The sequence below is a fragment of the Tetrao urogallus genome (assembly GCF_951394365.1).
Source record: "Tetrao urogallus genome assembly, chromosome: 6".
NCBI lineage: Eukaryota > Metazoa > Chordata > Aves > Galliformes > Phasianidae > Tetrao > Tetrao urogallus.
In genome coordinates, this window is record NC_136819.1 from 26,800,277 (window position 1) to 26,817,421 (window position 17,145).

The 17,145-nt window shown below is 42.7% G+C and overlaps 1 protein-coding gene across 2 annotated transcripts in view; it reads left to right on the forward strand.

Annotated features, from left to right (window-relative positions):
* DPF3 (double PHD fingers 3) overlaps positions 1-16,720 on the forward strand; it is a gene marked incomplete at both ends in the record, with an annotated part of 154,866 nt that extends 138,146 nt beyond the window's left edge. For both annotated transcript variants that reach the window (XM_079536904.1, XM_079536905.1), the window contains 3 exons: positions 14,097-14,209; positions 15,532-15,613; positions 16,650-16,720. In XM_079536904.1, the coding sequence (XP_079393030.1) occupies positions 14,097-14,209; positions 15,532-15,613; positions 16,650-16,720 (266 nt within the window). The remainder of the gene's footprint in view (positions 1-14,096; positions 14,210-15,531; positions 15,614-16,649) is intronic.
* Positions 16,721-17,145: the final 425 nt, after the last annotated feature.

The following is a 17,145-nucleotide window of genomic DNA, read 5'->3' on the forward strand; positions in this document are numbered from 1 at the left end:
ATATTTACTTTAAGAAAAAAAGCTTTTTTAAGTAATGAAAATAAAGATCAACTCTGCTCTCTCTCTTACTTTAAAGAAGCCATTCATACATGTGCTGGGTATCTTTGTTTTTTGCAAATTGGATGTGGTAAGTGCAGACTGTTCTGGTTTTCTTTCTCCTGAATAATATTATCCTGTTAGATGCTTAAATCTTACTTTGCATTTCTTGTGTTAGGCACAAATCTGAACAAAAACTGCTGAAAGAGCAAAGACCAGGCTCAGTGCCTGGATTTTTTTGTTACCAGATGTTGTGTCCAATTCAAAGGACTGTCTTCTCCCCGTAGGATTGATGTGTCTCTTCTGCACAGTAAAACAGGTTTTCATTTGAGCAACTCTGTGAAATACTTCTGCTAAAAGAGAGATTTAAAGAGAGGAAAGCAACTATTAGGTTGTGTTTTGTTTTGTTTCTTCTCATTACTATTATTCTTTTTTTTTGTTTTCTTTCACTTTTTTCCTTTGGTAATTCCTCAGCTGATTGTGAGTTGGTTGTAAGGAAAGTATTCTGTTTGGATGCTCTTGGCATGTAGCTTCCTTCTGGAGTCAAGGATGTTGCCCTGTGTAGAAAACCTGTATATTTGCCCTTTTTTATGAAATAATGGACTTTGAAAAGTATAGAGTTACACTCCCATGTCAGCAGTAAGCAACAGAGGATACTCAGCAGGAGAAAAATTTGAGTTCCCACAGGCTGCAATCCTAAATTGTCCGGTGAGGGAAGTTCACAGCCTTCATTCTGGGTTGTTAGCCATCTTCTCAATGAAATGAGTTCTGCTTCATGCAAGCATTGGAAAATTTTGTTGGCTGCCAAATCTGCTCACAGTGGATAGTTTGTTGTCATGTGTGATGCAGGCTAGCAAGGATGCGAGACTTGTGTATTAGAAGGGCATTGGAGTTGGCTCTGAGATTAGCTGTCCTCTGTAGTCAGATGTATCTATTGGTATAGACCCAGTGTATAGATAATAAAGTGTTTTGCTAATGTGACTTATGTTGGTTTTTTTGAGTGAAAAGATTGTCTACGAAAATGCATCCTGTGTAGGGGAAGCTGACAGAAGGTCTCATGCTGCATCATATTTCTTGCACACCTAAAACTTAAACTCACCTCTTTGAGAGGTTTCCTTGTGTCCGTCGCAGTGTTCTCTCCCCCTTCTCCCGCTCCCTTTGGATTGACACATAGGGCCCAAAATAGCCATATTAAATCTCTGGTAGACCTGAGTTCTGCTCTCACTAAGTTGAATGACAAAATTTATGTCATAATCAGGTTCTTTACCAGGATGGGTTTGCTTTGATAATTTTGTTGTTTCTACGCTTGCATTGGTGAGCTGCCGCTAGAGAAAAAGAAGAAATCAGATTTTATTTAATCAAAATATAATGAAACGCACAACCATAATGAAGATTTGCAAACTGTAGGGTCTGTATTCAGTTTGTGTAATATTCCTTTCAAATAAAAGTTCTGCTTTCAATGCCCCTACTGTATATTCCTCTGTAAATATCACATTATCAAACCGATTCTACAGGGTCTTTTTTAGTGCAAGTAATCTTTTAAAAAGACATTGTTGAATAACATACTTGTACAGATACTTTTCTAAGCTCTCCATTGTTTTTAATACTCTCTTTGAAGCTTAAAATAAAACTTCCTCCTCTATTGATTTTGTTTTTCTTTCCCATTTTGTCAATTATGATTTTTGCTCCTGGATTTTGTTTTGTATCTCTTAATGAAGCTTTGAAGATAACCAAAACTTTTCTTCCTTTTCCCCTTTTACTTTCTTTTGACCCCATTCACCGGATTGCAGAAACTGGTCCTGTTGCTTGCTATAGTAAAGGTAGGCAGGAAATACGACACAGCTTTTGTGTAGGACTCATTTTAAGAATATTTCCTGTGACTTGGTGGTGGTAGATGATCTTCCTAAGTATGTGTGTGTTTTAATAACCTTTTCTATGAAATTATCAGAGTCGCAGTAAGGTATTCTAGATTGAAAGGTGGAGTTTAAATTATTTGGTGTTCTTTGTGTGGATGACTTCTTATGGAGACCTGATCCTACCTCTGACATTTCTAATCCTGCCTCTAGAGTGCTTGTCTAACACATCCAAATCTGTGGTTTCCTTTGCTGCATTTCACAGTGCAGACATGAATACTCCCTTTCCCTTATACATGTAAGATTAATAGTGCAGCTGTATAGAATGGAAAGAGAAAATACTGTTTCAGATTAGATGCCATTTTTTAACAAAAAGCTGTGTTTCCTCTTCCCTAATAGGTCTGCTTTCATTTTTACAAAGCTCTGCTGTGTTTTCTCTGCCTTGTCATCAATTGCTCCACTACCGGCAGAGGCTATACATGGACCTTCTTATTTTGGCAGCTGCTTACAAGAATAGCAGAGGGGGTGTAATTTTTAAGCAATCTTCTGATGTGGATATAAGGTCTGTAGAGTAGTGGCAAAAAAACCCCAACAGATTAAATGACAAATCCTTAGGACAGAATGTCCTAAGGAGCACATCAGAAATGAATCCAGAAAGAAAATATATGTCTCTATAAAACCATTATAATTGTACAACATGAACTCCTACCTGCATGATTTTCAGTATTTCTATGTGACAGAGCATGTGAGAATATTAGCTATTTCCTGTAAGGTTTTATTTTTTATATGTATGATTTCAGTTTCCTTCAGTGTTTTGTTTCTCCGCTCAGCTGGGCAAAGCATGACTTGAAAGCTTCACTTCTTACCTTTAGACCTTACGTTGAAGAGGCCTGTGACAGATTCACTGGAGGAAGGAGGAAACCCAAGGGTTTCAGCCACACTTACTAGTCCCCAGTCAGTGTGGCTCTTGGGAACTTCTTTAGGATCTGGTAGAGCAGCCTGTAGGCTACTGGCTGGCCTGTCCTCAACTGTTCTGCAGATGGAAGGATCTTTCCCTCCTTTGCAAGTTTTGGATATTGGGGGTCAGAGACAGCTGTGGAGGTGGGATGAGGTGCTAGCTGTATTTCTGAGCCGTGCTGAGAAGGCAACTACAATGCTTTCCTGAGAGCGCATGCTGATGTTGTTGGTTTTAAAGCCTTTTCCAATTCCCTTTCTGTGATTTTCTCTCAGATATTTTACCATAATCTGAATTTCAAGCCTATAAAACTACTTTTCTGAAGGGATTTTATGGGATGCAAGTTGTCTTTTCCTTCCCCAAAGCAGAGGTGGAATGGAAGATGTTTGATGACAGATCCTGAGCCCCTGGCCATTGCTGCTTTTGTTCTTCTCCTAGCTCCTCTTGAGCTTTCTGGTGTGCTGTGTAGGACAGAGAGACCCAGATGGAGGTTGGACTAAGGGCAAAACTGAGTGGTGACAAATCAAAAAAAGGAAAGTTGAAGAGAGAAAGGAAGGAAGGAATCTACTTGTGGCATCAGTACACTTTTCTTGTTCAATAGGTCTGAATTCAGTTGTCACTTTCATTGTCCCCAGTATGACAGATACACACAGCAAAGACAGACATTTCTGTTAAGCTAACCAGGAGTGAAATGGTATTTGGAATTTACCTTTGGATTTACCACAGTTGGAATTTACCTTTATGGATGGCTGTCTCCACTCTGTTTAGATGCATGGGATGCTTCTCACCACAAGAAAGCTATCGCTACAGGCTCTAAAGTCTCCAGAGGACAATTCTGCATAGGTCTTACTTTGAATGTTTTTGTGCTTTTTGTTTTTTTCCTTTTTTTTTTTTTTTCCTCCCCTTCCCCCCCCCCCCCCCCCCCCTTTCCAAGTAGACCCAAGCTTTTAAATATAGTACTCGTTAGCAATAGTAGAGCCTTCTCTGTACCCCTCCTATTCCTAATGTTGAAGATGGATCTTTAGGACTTCCACTATGTAATATATACACAGGGGAGCACATAAACATTGATTATTCCCCTTAAGTTTGGTTGAGGTTGTCTAGATTGTGGCCTGATGTGTTATAATCTCCACTGTTCCCTGGAAATTATTGTAAAATTATATTTTGTCTGCTACACTAAAGCAGGGCACTTGCAACAGTTTAGTCCTACGTTTCATTTTAATGATTAAACTGAGAGCTACTCATCTGTGGCATCTTATTTTCAACAGTCTATTTTTTAAAACCTGACTACTTGTTTTTGTTGTTGTTTCAGCAAATGTTCCTGTTGTGTGTCTAGAAACTTCTGTGTGCTACTTGATGAACTTTTTTTTCCCAGTAGGCATTAGTTCTTTGTGTTTCCACAATGTGTGCACCATGGGATGGGAGAAGCATGGCGTTTACCTTTAAAAAGCACAGATTTCTGAAGTACAGTGTTGTTGCTAATATTGCTACCCAGCATATAACTAGAAGCAGTTTTGATGTAGCCTAAGATATCTGCAGTGGCAGATAGTGTTTCAGATTCAGATTGTGTTTGTGTCTCTGCAAGGGTCCGTAAGGTGCCCAGAACCATGTCAGACCATCAGTGTAAGAGAGGACTTCTCAGACTCATTGTCATTGCCAGAGCCATTGAGCAGCAGTACCACTAAGAGCAGGGTCAGAATACTTAACAGATCCCAGTAGTACTGTGACGATCATTCACTGGCATTAAATAGAATAATGTTCTACTTTCATATGGCCTCTGTTAAGCAATTCCTCTGGTGCTGAAAAGAAGCAGGGCTAGTGAACTGTTTAATGAGGGACACTTGTGTCCACTGCAGTGGAACTAGCTAATTTCTTGTTTCATCTGAAGTGATGATATCTAGCTGCTATGAAATATGGTTAAATCATTGATGCTCACTTGTTACAGGTTAAAGGATGTCCTACACCCAGACTTGGTTAATCTGGTGTGGAAGGTCTTGTGCATTCTACAAAACCACGTGGATTTTAATCAGGTGTTTTTCCAGCGAAGAACAAAAAATCCTGCTGTTTTGGTGTCCCTGGCATCATTTTGTTACAGAGTTATTCAGAAGGGCTGTTCAAGTGATGGAACTGAAAGATACAGTGGTGAGGAGAAATGATTTCTTTTGCTTCAGAATGAAATGTGTTCTATTTTTCTCAATGGAATGACCCTTTCTTTTTCTTTCCCTCTGCCAAGTGGGCTCTGACTTGAATGAAACATTTCATTTGTGATGTTTTTTTTTCTTCTCTTAAAAACAATTAAGTGGAGCTCACTTTTAAAGCAAAACAAAAGTAAACCCTTTTATTTGTAAAATACTGGCACAAAATGTCTCACCCTTTCTGAAAAATCTGTTTCTGCCTCTGCTGTTTGTTAACCCTGTGTGCTCCCCTCATTTTCTTTTGGCAAAAAGCACTTTGTTCAAATTCACCATTTACTCAGATCTCAGTGAAATTGCATTTTTAGAAAGCAAACTTGTATTTTTTACTGCCCCATTCTGAGTGTGTACTGATACTCTGCAGTGCGCTGAGCAGCTGCTTCCCTTTGACTGTTGACATTGCTGGGATTTTGATGGAGAAATGTAGACTCTTTGCCATGTTGATAAAATCTCCATGGACACTTAAAAATTCCCAACCAACCTACTTCTAATTAATGGAGGAGGGAAAGATCAGAAGACAATGGGATTTTTCCAGCTTCTATCCTGCATTACAAACAATGGAGAGTTTGTTAAGAGTGGTGCTTGTTCCACAGCTGAGAGAGCTCCTTTAAATCAATGGGCAACTGAAGTAGCTTGCTCAGAATTGTGTTTAGCTGAGCGAGGCAGTTCTGGTTATGTCTGAATATACAACACGTTAGCAGCAGAGTAAGTGATGTTTGTGTGGGAAAGTCAGACTGCTTGTGTTTATGGTGTGTTTGTAAAGGTTATCCGCCATCTAACAATCGTGCTGAATTTCTTGAGTGGTATATAATTCCCTCATGTAACAATGATGAGGTCACTGTCTATGCGATGGCATGCTGTCTTCTGCTCTAAGTTAAGTTTATTTAACATTAAATTGAAGACATTTAAATAATTTCTCTGGAGTTTGCCATTGGATTTGAGTATGCTGGAAATGTTCTGTCAGTGAACTAACCCAGAGTGATTTTTCAGTCATTCTAGAAAGAAAGTTTGTCCAGATATCAGTGATCCTCTACTTTCCCCCTCTCCCAACCTCTCCAGTTCACCTGCATTAACCCAGCCTGCCCTATTTCCCTGGGTGGTCACTCCCACCAGTCCTTGAATGAAGTTCTCCTGGAGCCCTCGGTGCTTGAGGAGGCCTGCGGTGGCACGAAGCAGTTGTGTGAATGCTCTCCAGGTGAGCTGGATGAACACAGGCCTGATTTCAGCACAGAGATGCTCGCGTCCCCATGTGTTGCCTCTGTTGCACTCTTAGACATAATCTAAGTGGAGGGAGAATCTCAAGATGGAAAGCCCTTGGGAAAAGCCACAGCCTCTGCCAGTTTGGGTTAGGCATGCTGCATCGGGTCAGCATGGAAAACCTCACACTGTCAGTGCTTGGGCTTGTTCTGCTTGTTCTGTGGGCTTTGCAGTTCTGTCCTTGTCAATGTAATAGACTGCAATGCGGTGGGGTCAGAACAGCTGCAGGCGTGTTGGATATCTGCGAGGGCGAGAGCTGGTTTAATTGCCTGAAACTTCTAAGGCAATTTAGTCATCTTTATTTCCAAATTCCAGCAAGCCACTGGCATTTGTGGGACCCTCCTCTGTACTATCTGACCAGTTTGTGTTGAGAGCTGCTATTGGGGTACTGCCTTGGGGTTAGAGGCATGCTCGTCTGCACTGGCTGTCCCTGCAGACATGCTACTCTCAAGCTGGACCAACAAGAACAGCGAGTAAGGGCCAGGTGTCCAGGCAGCAGCTGCGACTGAAGGTTCACGCAGGTAGCAGGGTAGTGAAAGGGAGGAGGAGCAGAGCTTCCATCTTGGTTTATGGGGGGTTTGATGGTGCTTTTCGTGAAATGCTTGAATGGAAAGCTGTTTAGACTGCTCTTTCCCTAGCATTTTAAATATCACCCCACTCCTCTCATTATAGTGGGAGATTTTGGCTCTCCCAGAGGGGAGGAGATGTTCTAAATGGGCTGCCAGGGAGGTGGGTTTAATGCACTAGGAAGAACTGGCTTCACCAAGTTAAAAAGCAAAACAAAACCCAATCCTCCACTCCTATTTTTAGTGTTTATGACCAAGTATTTTTGCTTGGTTGCTCATTTTGAAAGGGTTTAGTGAGCCTGCCAGTTGATTGAAAGCTCTGTGGTGTGTGAGCTGGCCGGGCTGGGGAGCCTGCAGCGCATAGCGACGAGGTCGGTGCTGCCTCCGAGTTTTTTTCCACTGCAGTTTGTTGAAGGGTAACGAAAACGTCCCCCAGGCTAAGGGGATGTTGGCTTTCCAGGTTGTGGTGATTCACCTTCTATGGATAAGCAGCCATCCTCCCGCTCCCGTGTTTTCATCTCAGTCTACCTCACCTGTACTTCTCTTTAAGACCAAACGCAGGACCTGCTCTGCGTTGGGACAGCCTCACAAGCCACAAGGTGTACCTGCTGGGCGGCATTAGCATTCTCTGCCAATCTGCCACTGATTTGCGCTTTATAAATGGCTTTATTCTTGTTATTAGGAGCTGTGTCCCTGGCATATGGAGTCCGTGCAGTGCCTGCAGGCAGGTTTCCTTCCTGTTGGTGTTGGTAAGCAGCCCAAATGCCTCCTGGTAATTAGCAGATCATTACCCATAAAGCCTTGCGGTGATGCAGCCTGGTTTTCTGGAGGTCACTCTGACCTAATTCACCCCCAGGAATCGTTCAGAGCTGGCATGACTTACCAGTGCATTAACAAGCTGATGCTTTGCTATGAGGTTATTTGAGTGCTTCCACATTATGTTTCTTAGGGAAGAAATAGCCATTTTGTCTGGTAGCCAACAGTGCCTAATAGGGGCAGGCCTGGAGAAGGAGGGGGTGGAGTGCTGCTGAGCTGTGGGATGGGATGCTGTGGGCATGTGGCATTTCTGTCGATGTTTGGTTGGGGTCTGTTTCTGTTCTCATATCAGCTGAGCAATGTGGAGTCTGGCGAGCAGCCGTGCTGGTCTCATGGTCTGGTCCTGTGGTCTGCCTCTGTTTTTATGTCTTTCTCCTGCATCAGGATCTCCAGTCCCCACAGCTGGAACTTGAGGTGTGGGTACAGGCTCTGGATGCTCAGAGGGATTGGCTTGCAGGTGTGCCAGGAGAATGCCAAGATGGCTTTTGTCCCCTGCCAGCTCAAGACAGAAGGCTCTCCCAGCACCATGCCAAAAAACTGCCTTGCTGATGGGTTTTCAAGGCTTCTAAAGTGTGTTCCTATTGACTCCAGTTATACCCTTCTAACTAGGGTTGGGCCCAGCCCAGCATGTTTTTTATTTGTCTCTTGTGTGAGTGATTAAAGTGAGTTCTCTTCTACCATTACTGAATACTTGAGTGCCAGGCTGTAATGTGTGTGCCTGTTTTTGCTGCAGTAGGCAGCCCTGTGCTTTGTTCTGCTCCTTTCCAGCCCTGGACATGCTGGGCAGGAGCACTGCAGGGCCAGGAAATGAAATGACGTGAACTGATAGCTCTGCTACAGCTGCATTGTTTCAGAGCTTATTAGAGAGGTTCATTCTTGCACAGTTACTGGCATATTGCAGCACCCAGAGAGGTGGTGGATGCCCCGTCCCTGGAGACACTCCAGGTCAGACTGGAAGGGCTCTGAGCACCCTGATCTTGCTCTTCATTACAGGCAAGTTGGGCTAGATGGCCTTTATGGATCCCTTCCAACCTAAACAATTCATGGCTCTATCCTATGACTTTATGATTAGAGGAAAGTTGGTCTTAGATCAAATGAGGCTGAAGCGTCTGTGAACCAAGGCCTTGATTCTGTTGTGGCAGCATGCAAACACAAAACCTTCAGCACTGGGAGGGGCAGTCATGTTTGCTCATTTCCATCGAGATGCAGAAATTGACACTGGCAGTATTTCCTCTGTTTCTCTCCTGATAGTAGTAAAACCCAAAGGTGCCTTCAAATGGGGCTTCATTTTTTTGTTTGTTTGCTTGTTTTTCTTAAAAAGCTAAGTTCACCAGGGCTCTTCTGTGAAGAGGGTGAGGCCGGAGCTCCTCATCTGCAGCCTCCAGCACTGACCCCTGCTTGGCCTCAGGGAGAGCTGTTCCATGCAAGCCGGCATATGTCTCTACACCACAGCTCCTTGGTGTTGCCAGATGGGAACGGCCAGGAAAACCCCACAAGCTCCATGTCCTCCTTCCTTAGAAATGTTTGGTTTATTCCTTAGCACTGCATCTCCTGGAGCCCTGGGATTCTGGCAGCCTTTTGGTTTGGTTGGAGGATTTGCTTTTTTAAGGACTCCTTTGAATCCCTCTGTTTGCTTGGGGACCTTTCAAGGTGGAATCCTAAAACGGTTCAGGAATTAAAAGGCAAACAAAAAATACTTTTAATAATTCACTGATAGGTAAACTTGTCTGGCAGCTTTTGAATGTAAGCATGCTAAACTGCACTTGTAGATGGACAAAGGAAGGCTACCGTTTTATATCATAAGCATAAAAACATATCCTTTATTAGAATTACAAGTTTCTTTTCCCTTCCTTTTTTTTTTTACAAATAACAGTAATAATTCTCTCTAATGAAGGTAGAGGTCATAGCAATGTTTATTCAGTCTTAGTAAGGGAGTTCTTGCAGCTTTTGTGCATGTTTGGATGGGCTTTCTGTGTCACTATATCTATAATATGTATTTATGGTTGTTTAAAGACTCGAATAGTTCATGGAATAAATTCTGACATGCTGTAGCTAGGAGCCCTGTGGGTTTTCATTATACTATTGATTAAAAAGCCCACAACTACACAGCAAAGATAAAGGACAGAATTGGGAACTGGGCGGAAATACCTTTTGCTCCATACAAATAATTTCACATTTTTTTTATAGGAGTCTTGGCTTATTTTTTTCCTCAAGATAATCTCTGCCTTTGTTTGAAAAAGGTTATTGATTGGATTGTTAACTTAAATAGTCTGTGGCGGGTGTGACGGAGCACATGACTGCAATTAATCTTGTGATGCAAAATCCATTATTGAAGAAGCACTAATGAGCCGTTTGCAGGCCTTGGCTGGTCACAGAGCGCCTGGGAGCAGCAGATTGCTGCTGCCCTTTAATGTCAGTTTTGGTCTTTAGTGTTGCACAGGCAGTGTAAGCAGAAGAGAATATTTGATTTTTTTAAGGGTGCTTCCATTTAAATTCTCCTTACCACCAGCCTGCAATTGTACCGAGTGCGGGAGTCATGAGATGGTTGCTGAAATGCTTTCACCCCCCATTCCTCAGTTCAGGTGTTCAATGGACATAGTATACAATTAAAGCCAGCGGCATGTGAAACGCGGATGTCACGGTAAAATATGGTCTTGGTCGCAGAGTTCAGATCCAGATGAGAGTTTTGACATAGATGGGAGAGCATTCAGGGCTGATCTATACTTTAAAATATTGCTCTAAGACAAAGGGATGAGCTGTTGGAGACCCGCTCACTGCAAATTTTATTGTCTCTGTTGTTTATAGCTATTGCGGCATAGCAAAAGTTTAGGTAGAGAATAGTTATGGTAGATTAGAAACTGTCGATGTTAACATACTGCCTTCTCCTTCAAGAGAACTGCTCCCTGGGTATATTTTAGAGGTCTGTCTATTGACTTCAGTGGCACCATAAATATGTGTTACTTCTTCTGTTAGATGCGTGGAGCTGATACAGACATGTGAGAGTGATCGGGATTTCTCCCAGGCTGAGGCACTGCCTGAATTATAACCGAGTTCCCACTGCAGACTGCTGCACACCTTAACCATAGGGAATGCAGTTTATCACAAGATTAGCGAAATAGAAGTATTTCTTCATCCTGACCACATAACTGATGAAATTAAGCAAGAAAATCTTTCCTACTCTCTGGTTCATGCACTCCCATAGTATCTGTTACTATGGAACTGCAGTTTTAAATGCTCTTTGTGTAAAGGAAAATTGTTCATGAGCTGAATCAACCTTTGTATTTTTTAAATGGATTTGGATCTATCGACAGTAACCTGCTGTATGCAGCTTCAGGGCTTCCTCCTCTTATATTTTCTGTGGAGGAAATGCCAAGGTGTGAAACAGGGATGGTGTTTACTAATGCAATGCCAAGAAGTCTTGAGTGTGTGAATTTCCTCTTGGGTTATGAAAAACACTGGGTTTTGAACCAAAGTAACTGGAAAACACAGAGATTGAGATGAAGACAGAGCAGGGAAAAATATTTTCTCGTTTTAAGTGTCCACTGGCATGCTTACCATATGCTGCAGTGCCTCGCTGAGCTACTGGCATAATTCAAAATAGTCTTTCCAACAACATTAAGTTTGGGTCATGGAACTACAAGGCATGTTATTTAATGTGACAGAGAATATGACTTGGAGACAGAAAGAGATGTCCATGAGGCTTTCTTTCTGCCTCAGGCATATCTTGAGAGTAGACTATGGCTGTGCAGATGTCACTGTGGGCATTTGTTGGACTCCTTCATCATCACAACATTTGGAGAGAGAGGCCAAAGTGTAAATGAGTCGATGTTTTTTTGCGAAAGATTCTTTCTTTGCTATTGAAAAGTTGTCACAGCAGCCCTTACTCTACTATTAATGCTTTTTAAGAGATCTTCAGCCCACAGAAGTCCTATTTTTTTAGTCTTTGATGAGTGCAGTGCTTAAGAAAGACTCTACAAAATAGGATGGATCACTTCAAGGACGAGGCACGGTTGATAGCAGACACAGCACAGGAAACCTGCAGAGGTATTTCTGAGGAGAGTGAGGAACTAAACAGTCAAGATGGATAGCTGGAAGAGAACAGGAATGAGTGTGAAGGGACAAAAATAAAGCAGTGAACAGAACCTGACCTTCATTTGGGAAAGGGAGTCTCTGGCTATAGTCTGCAGTGAGCAGTGTGTGCACGCAGGCAAGTGAGCACGTAAATGCATGTATGCAATTAACTTTGATTTATTTCTGTAGGTTTGATTCCGTTCTTTCTGTTTCTTTTCAAATGTGACTGAAGCTATTTAACTCTCTGATTAATTCACACCCCGTATGAGTTGTTTTCTTTGATATACTCCAGCACTGCACAACCTTTCTTGATGCAGACTTGCTGCCATTGGGATGAATTCCTCCCTGCTGTGTAGTGTGACCCATTTGTTCTCTTCAGTGGCACTGAAATGAGGTTCTGCATTTGCTGTAAATCAGATCTGGAGGATTATTTCAGTGTTATGTTGGGTTTTGTTAGTATTATACAAGGTCCCCTCAGCAAGAAAAAGATCATGTCACAGGATCTCTTTCTGGACAGTTGTGACTGCAGGGTCCCCAGAATTTCAGTTTGGACTTAGTCCTATGTAAATCTCAGTAAAATGTGACTCGTTTTTTTGCTGACATCTCAAGGCACCCAAAAGGTAGCAATCTTCTTAACTCGTCAGTACACACTTCTTTATTCAAAGGCTTAGAAGAATGGTATGAACATATCTCCTTTGCTTTATGTTCAACTCATAACTTATGTACACACATTTCATTGCTGAACGAGCTTAGTGGTTGTATCTCTGCCATGTGAATGGAGATGGAGAACCAGAATCCTTATTCCACCATTTTGTGACAGCTTGGGCACATAAAAGAAATATATTTCTCATGCATTACAGTTAAGTAATGCAAGTGTTTGCTTTGCTAACTAGAAAATGTAGATGGTGTTTATTCTTGTGGGCAATGTGACGGCATGACAAAATACCGCTGATAGATCTGGTAATGAAGACAGCGCGTCAGTGTGCACATCTCCATTAGCCATGCCTTCCTTTTCTTCTTATCAAAGAAACAGCTCTTTTTTTCTCCACTCTTAAAAAGAGACACTCAAGCTCATGGAGGTGGAAAAGATTTTTTCTACCTATTGGCTGTTGTCTAGGAACAACGGATCTGCTAGAGGTGAAAAACGCCTGTACACTCAATGGCGTAAGTTTCTACAAGAAGCATGCGGTAGTGCCAGATGTGGGACCTGTATTTCTAGGCTTTCTCTGCCTGTAGATGAGCAATTGGAGAGCCCTGTCCCATTTTCCCTGCCACTGATTCTGCACATTGCACGTGCTTATATGTGCCAGAGAGAGATACTAAATGCAGGGCTTTCCAAACAGGCAAGCAACAGCTTATTGCAGGTGACTTAGAGACCGCTTCACCTGGATAGGGGTGGTTTGGGAGTGCTGTGCTTTATTTCAGTAGCATATTTTTCTTGTTTTGTTTTGCAGAAGGAACACTGATCCTACCTTTGGTTTGTTTGTTTGCTTTGTTTTCCCCTCCAGACAGCCCATTGCTGACCCTGCTACTGTGATACCGCTGTTTTGCAAAGCTGGAGTCCACACGCATGTAGGGGCGGGGGTTGTGACTCTGGCAGTTTGTCCTTCCCCTCTAGATGTGACTGTTCTGCTAGCTTTCCCTTCTTTATTCCTTTCATTTAGTTCACTGTGGGAGTTGGCTTGGGGTGTTTTCCTTTTGGTTTCTTGTTTTGATCCTGGAAGGTTAGCCGTGCAATTTGGTTTCTTCTGTGCCAATCAACTTTAGTGGCAGAGCTCTTAAAAAACTTGAAAGCTGTATCCCTCCATCTTGTCTTACTTCTTCTCTGTATGCTACTGCTTCCAATTAAGCCATGTTTACAGAACTGCTCCACCCATTTGGACACCAGGAAGGGAAGCTCTGAAATGGAGAATAATCTCATTTCCACTAGGTCCTTCAGTCCAGTTGAAACAAAGGTAATTGAAACCGTAGTCCAATTTCTGTTGAGATGGATGGGCTCTTTCTGAAATTGGGTTTGTTTCTGATTTCATCCTCTCTTCCTTTCTTTCAAAAAGCCAAACTAAAAACCACAAAACACCAAAACAAAAAAAACGAAGACAAAGCCAAACTATTTTTAAGAGCTCTGAATAAAACTGCTTTGCCAGTGGGGATTGGGTGGGAATGACTCTGATTTTCTCTTGTGCCCGGCAGCGAAAGGGTTAATGCCTGCTTTTCTCTTTGGTATCTGTTAGTTGCAGCCCATGTTGTGATCAGTCCACGTCCATGTGCATTTTGTTCCCAAATTAATGCCGGTTAATTGACAATACGTAAGCAAGCCTTAACCATGACCGTTGTTTCCAATCTTCCTCAGGACACCCGACCTGCCTGCAGTTCACCACAAACATGACTGAGGCTGTTAAAACCTATCAGTGGCAGTGCATTGAGTGCAAATCCTGCAGCCTTTGTGGCACCTCTGAGAATGATGTGAGTTGATTTACCTTTTCACGCCAATAAGTGTCACTGCAAGCTGCTGTCATGTCCGCCTTGAGAAGCATGTGGCAGTGGTGTGGGTCCTGGCTTTTCTGCTGCTTCCATGCATATCCTAGGATGGCCCACCCCTGGGAGCAGAGCTGGGCTCTTCCCAGTGACCTGTTCAGCTGCTCATCTCTGATGAACTTATCATGGGTATTACGTAGGGCCACCTGAGATGCTGATATGCTTATTCAATAGAAATTAGCATTGTGGCAGGGAGCTGCCAAAGAGTACTATCTCCAATACTGTAATCAGGAGTAGATCTAAATGGGTGATAACCCCAGAGATGGCAGGTATTTTTCTTCTGTCTCTGATTTTACTTTCTTGGTTCAATTTTAAGATTTTAATTATAATACTTGGGAATGGAAACATTTGGATCTATACACCTAACTACTAATTCCAGGGATTTCCAAATGATCCAGAGTCTGCAGCTGAACAGTATCCTTTCTGTGGTGTTTTTTTTTTTTTTTTTCTTTCTTTCTTTCTTTCTTTTATCCTGATGCTAAAAATCCTTGATAGACTGTGAGAAACTTGGAGAATTGACTGTGGCTGAAGAACTTTAGAAGCAGTAGTTTAGACTACATTCCATATAGCAAAATGAATGTGAAGCCTGAGAGTTCATTTTGCTTTAGTGGAAGGTGAGAAAATCTGAGAATAGGGACTCTGTGTTAGGAGTCAGAGGATACTTCTGAGAAGCATTTTTCTCCCCGTGTGACTGAAAGAGCTGCAGGCCATGAGATAGGATTGTATTATTCCCATCTACTTCACAAAGCATTTGGTACTCAGCTGAGTTTTGGATAACTGGCTAAGTCCAAGCTTTTGATGAGAAAGGTTTCGTGTGAAAGGATAGCATCCAGAGCTTGGCCGTGCTAACCCCACAGTGTGGGGATGCCAGACCTCTTCTCTCAGTGCAGAATATCACTGACCTAGCAGCCTTTGGTCCTACATTGTGAGGCTGCCTTGGAGAGGAAGCCCTCTGGCCCTCAGGAAGGTTTTCCAATTAAAAGTGGATCTGCCTTTATGGTGAGTTAGGGCTCTTTGTGGCCTCTCAGGAATATGATGTTTGATGTCTTGGGCCCACAGACATGGTAGCTTTTACCTACCCCACGGTCTCTTAGTCTCTGTGTTGCAGCTCTGTGTTCCTAGCTGAGCACTGCTGGTTACCATGCTTATGTCTTCAGCTTGGCAAGAGACTAATTTACATCATTTTCTCTCTCTCTTCTCCTCTCCTTCTCTCCCTTTTCCCCTCTGTTTCTCCGACAACCCTGCCTCAGGACCAGCTGCTCTTCTGTGATGACTGTGACCGTGGCTATCACATGTATTGCTTGAATCCACCAGTCTTTGAGCCCCCTGAAGGTAACATATGTCAGAAGTCTGCTTTGAAAATCACAATGAAGTCCTTGTGGAAAAGAGGTTCAGAAAGTTGGCCAGGATCGTGCAGGGTTAAGGAAGCAGTAGCAAAGGAGAAGCAAGCAGTGCTGGGAAGAAAGCAAATGAGTAGACTTTGAGGGCTGGTGTGATCTGAGATGTCCTCTGCAATCTTGTCTGATCTCTCCTTCCTCTTCCCAAACACGGCTCTTCTGCAGGTCATGGGTGCCTTTGGATGCCCCAGATGGCACTGGACACCTCAGTTCAGGCAGCTGGGTTAAGCTCCTATGAACAGTGACTTTAGACTTCCAAAGAAGTCAAGATCCCAGAGAGAAAGAGCCAGATGAGGAAGTCCTTTCTGGGATAGCTGAGTGTTGTCAGGAGACTGGATTAGGAGAAAAACCTTCATTTTCTGACCTGTCTCTGTCTTGGAAGGACAAGAGTTTTAAGGTCTATATCACATTCAGTGTGCAGTTTTGTCCTCTGATGAGGATTCAGTCTGAATTTACAACTGCTGGTTGTAGTTTGCCACTTGGTTTTGGAGCAGAAGGATTAGTCCCGTAACATTACTGATTCTCTAACTTAAATCTGCAGAGAGCAGTAGAACTGGAGAAGGAGACATCTGAGTGCAATGGCTGTAGTTTACATGAGGGATGAGACAAGAATAATTACAGTAAATCTTACCTGCAGCAGCTAAATATTTGTAACTTTGAGAAATAGGAGGCTAAGGAGTGGAGAATTTTGAAATGGTGGTAATAATTAGGTAAAGGCTGCTGTTTGACTGGGAGGTAGTGTATTGGATGTGTCAAAATATGAAATACCTATAATCAGAAATGCACATCCCAGCTGTGTTGTAACTTGTGTAGACAGCCCTCATGCATGCCATCAAGGGCAACAAAGCCGGCTCCAGACACATGCAGGCAATCCCAATATCAGAAATAGCTGATATCCAATTCAAGGCCATCTTGGCCTAAAGTCTGAGTATCTGGCTTTGGTGTCATAAGAAAGATTTCTTCATTTGCAGGGAGTTGGAGTTGTCATTTGTGCCGGGAGCTGCTCAGAGAGAGAGCATCAGCTTTTGGCTTCCAGGCCTGAGGAGCTCCAGCAATCAAGAAACACTTTGCTCCTGTTGTTGGCATACCAGCACACAATTCCCATCCAGAACACAAAGACACAACCCACATCAAAATGAATGGACACTCAAGTACAGGAAGAGGTATCTGTGGTATCCACTGTCACTGATGCAGAACCTCCTGGGCTCTACTAGAAGGATCACGTACTTTCCCGATGCTCCGGATGAAATCTCTTCACTGCTATGCATGGTTGCTGCTTACCATTATGGGCTCACATGGATTATAGGAGGGGGAGGGTTGTTATATTGATATGAAGAAGTCAATTTTGTGTGGCTTTGTGCTTTCTGTTTAGTTTTCTTCTGAAGGAGAAATAGTAAGAAATCTCCCAAGGATTTGTTGGTGAGTGCTTTGGTGGGAAGCAGCACCAGTTGTTACTGCACAAAGCTT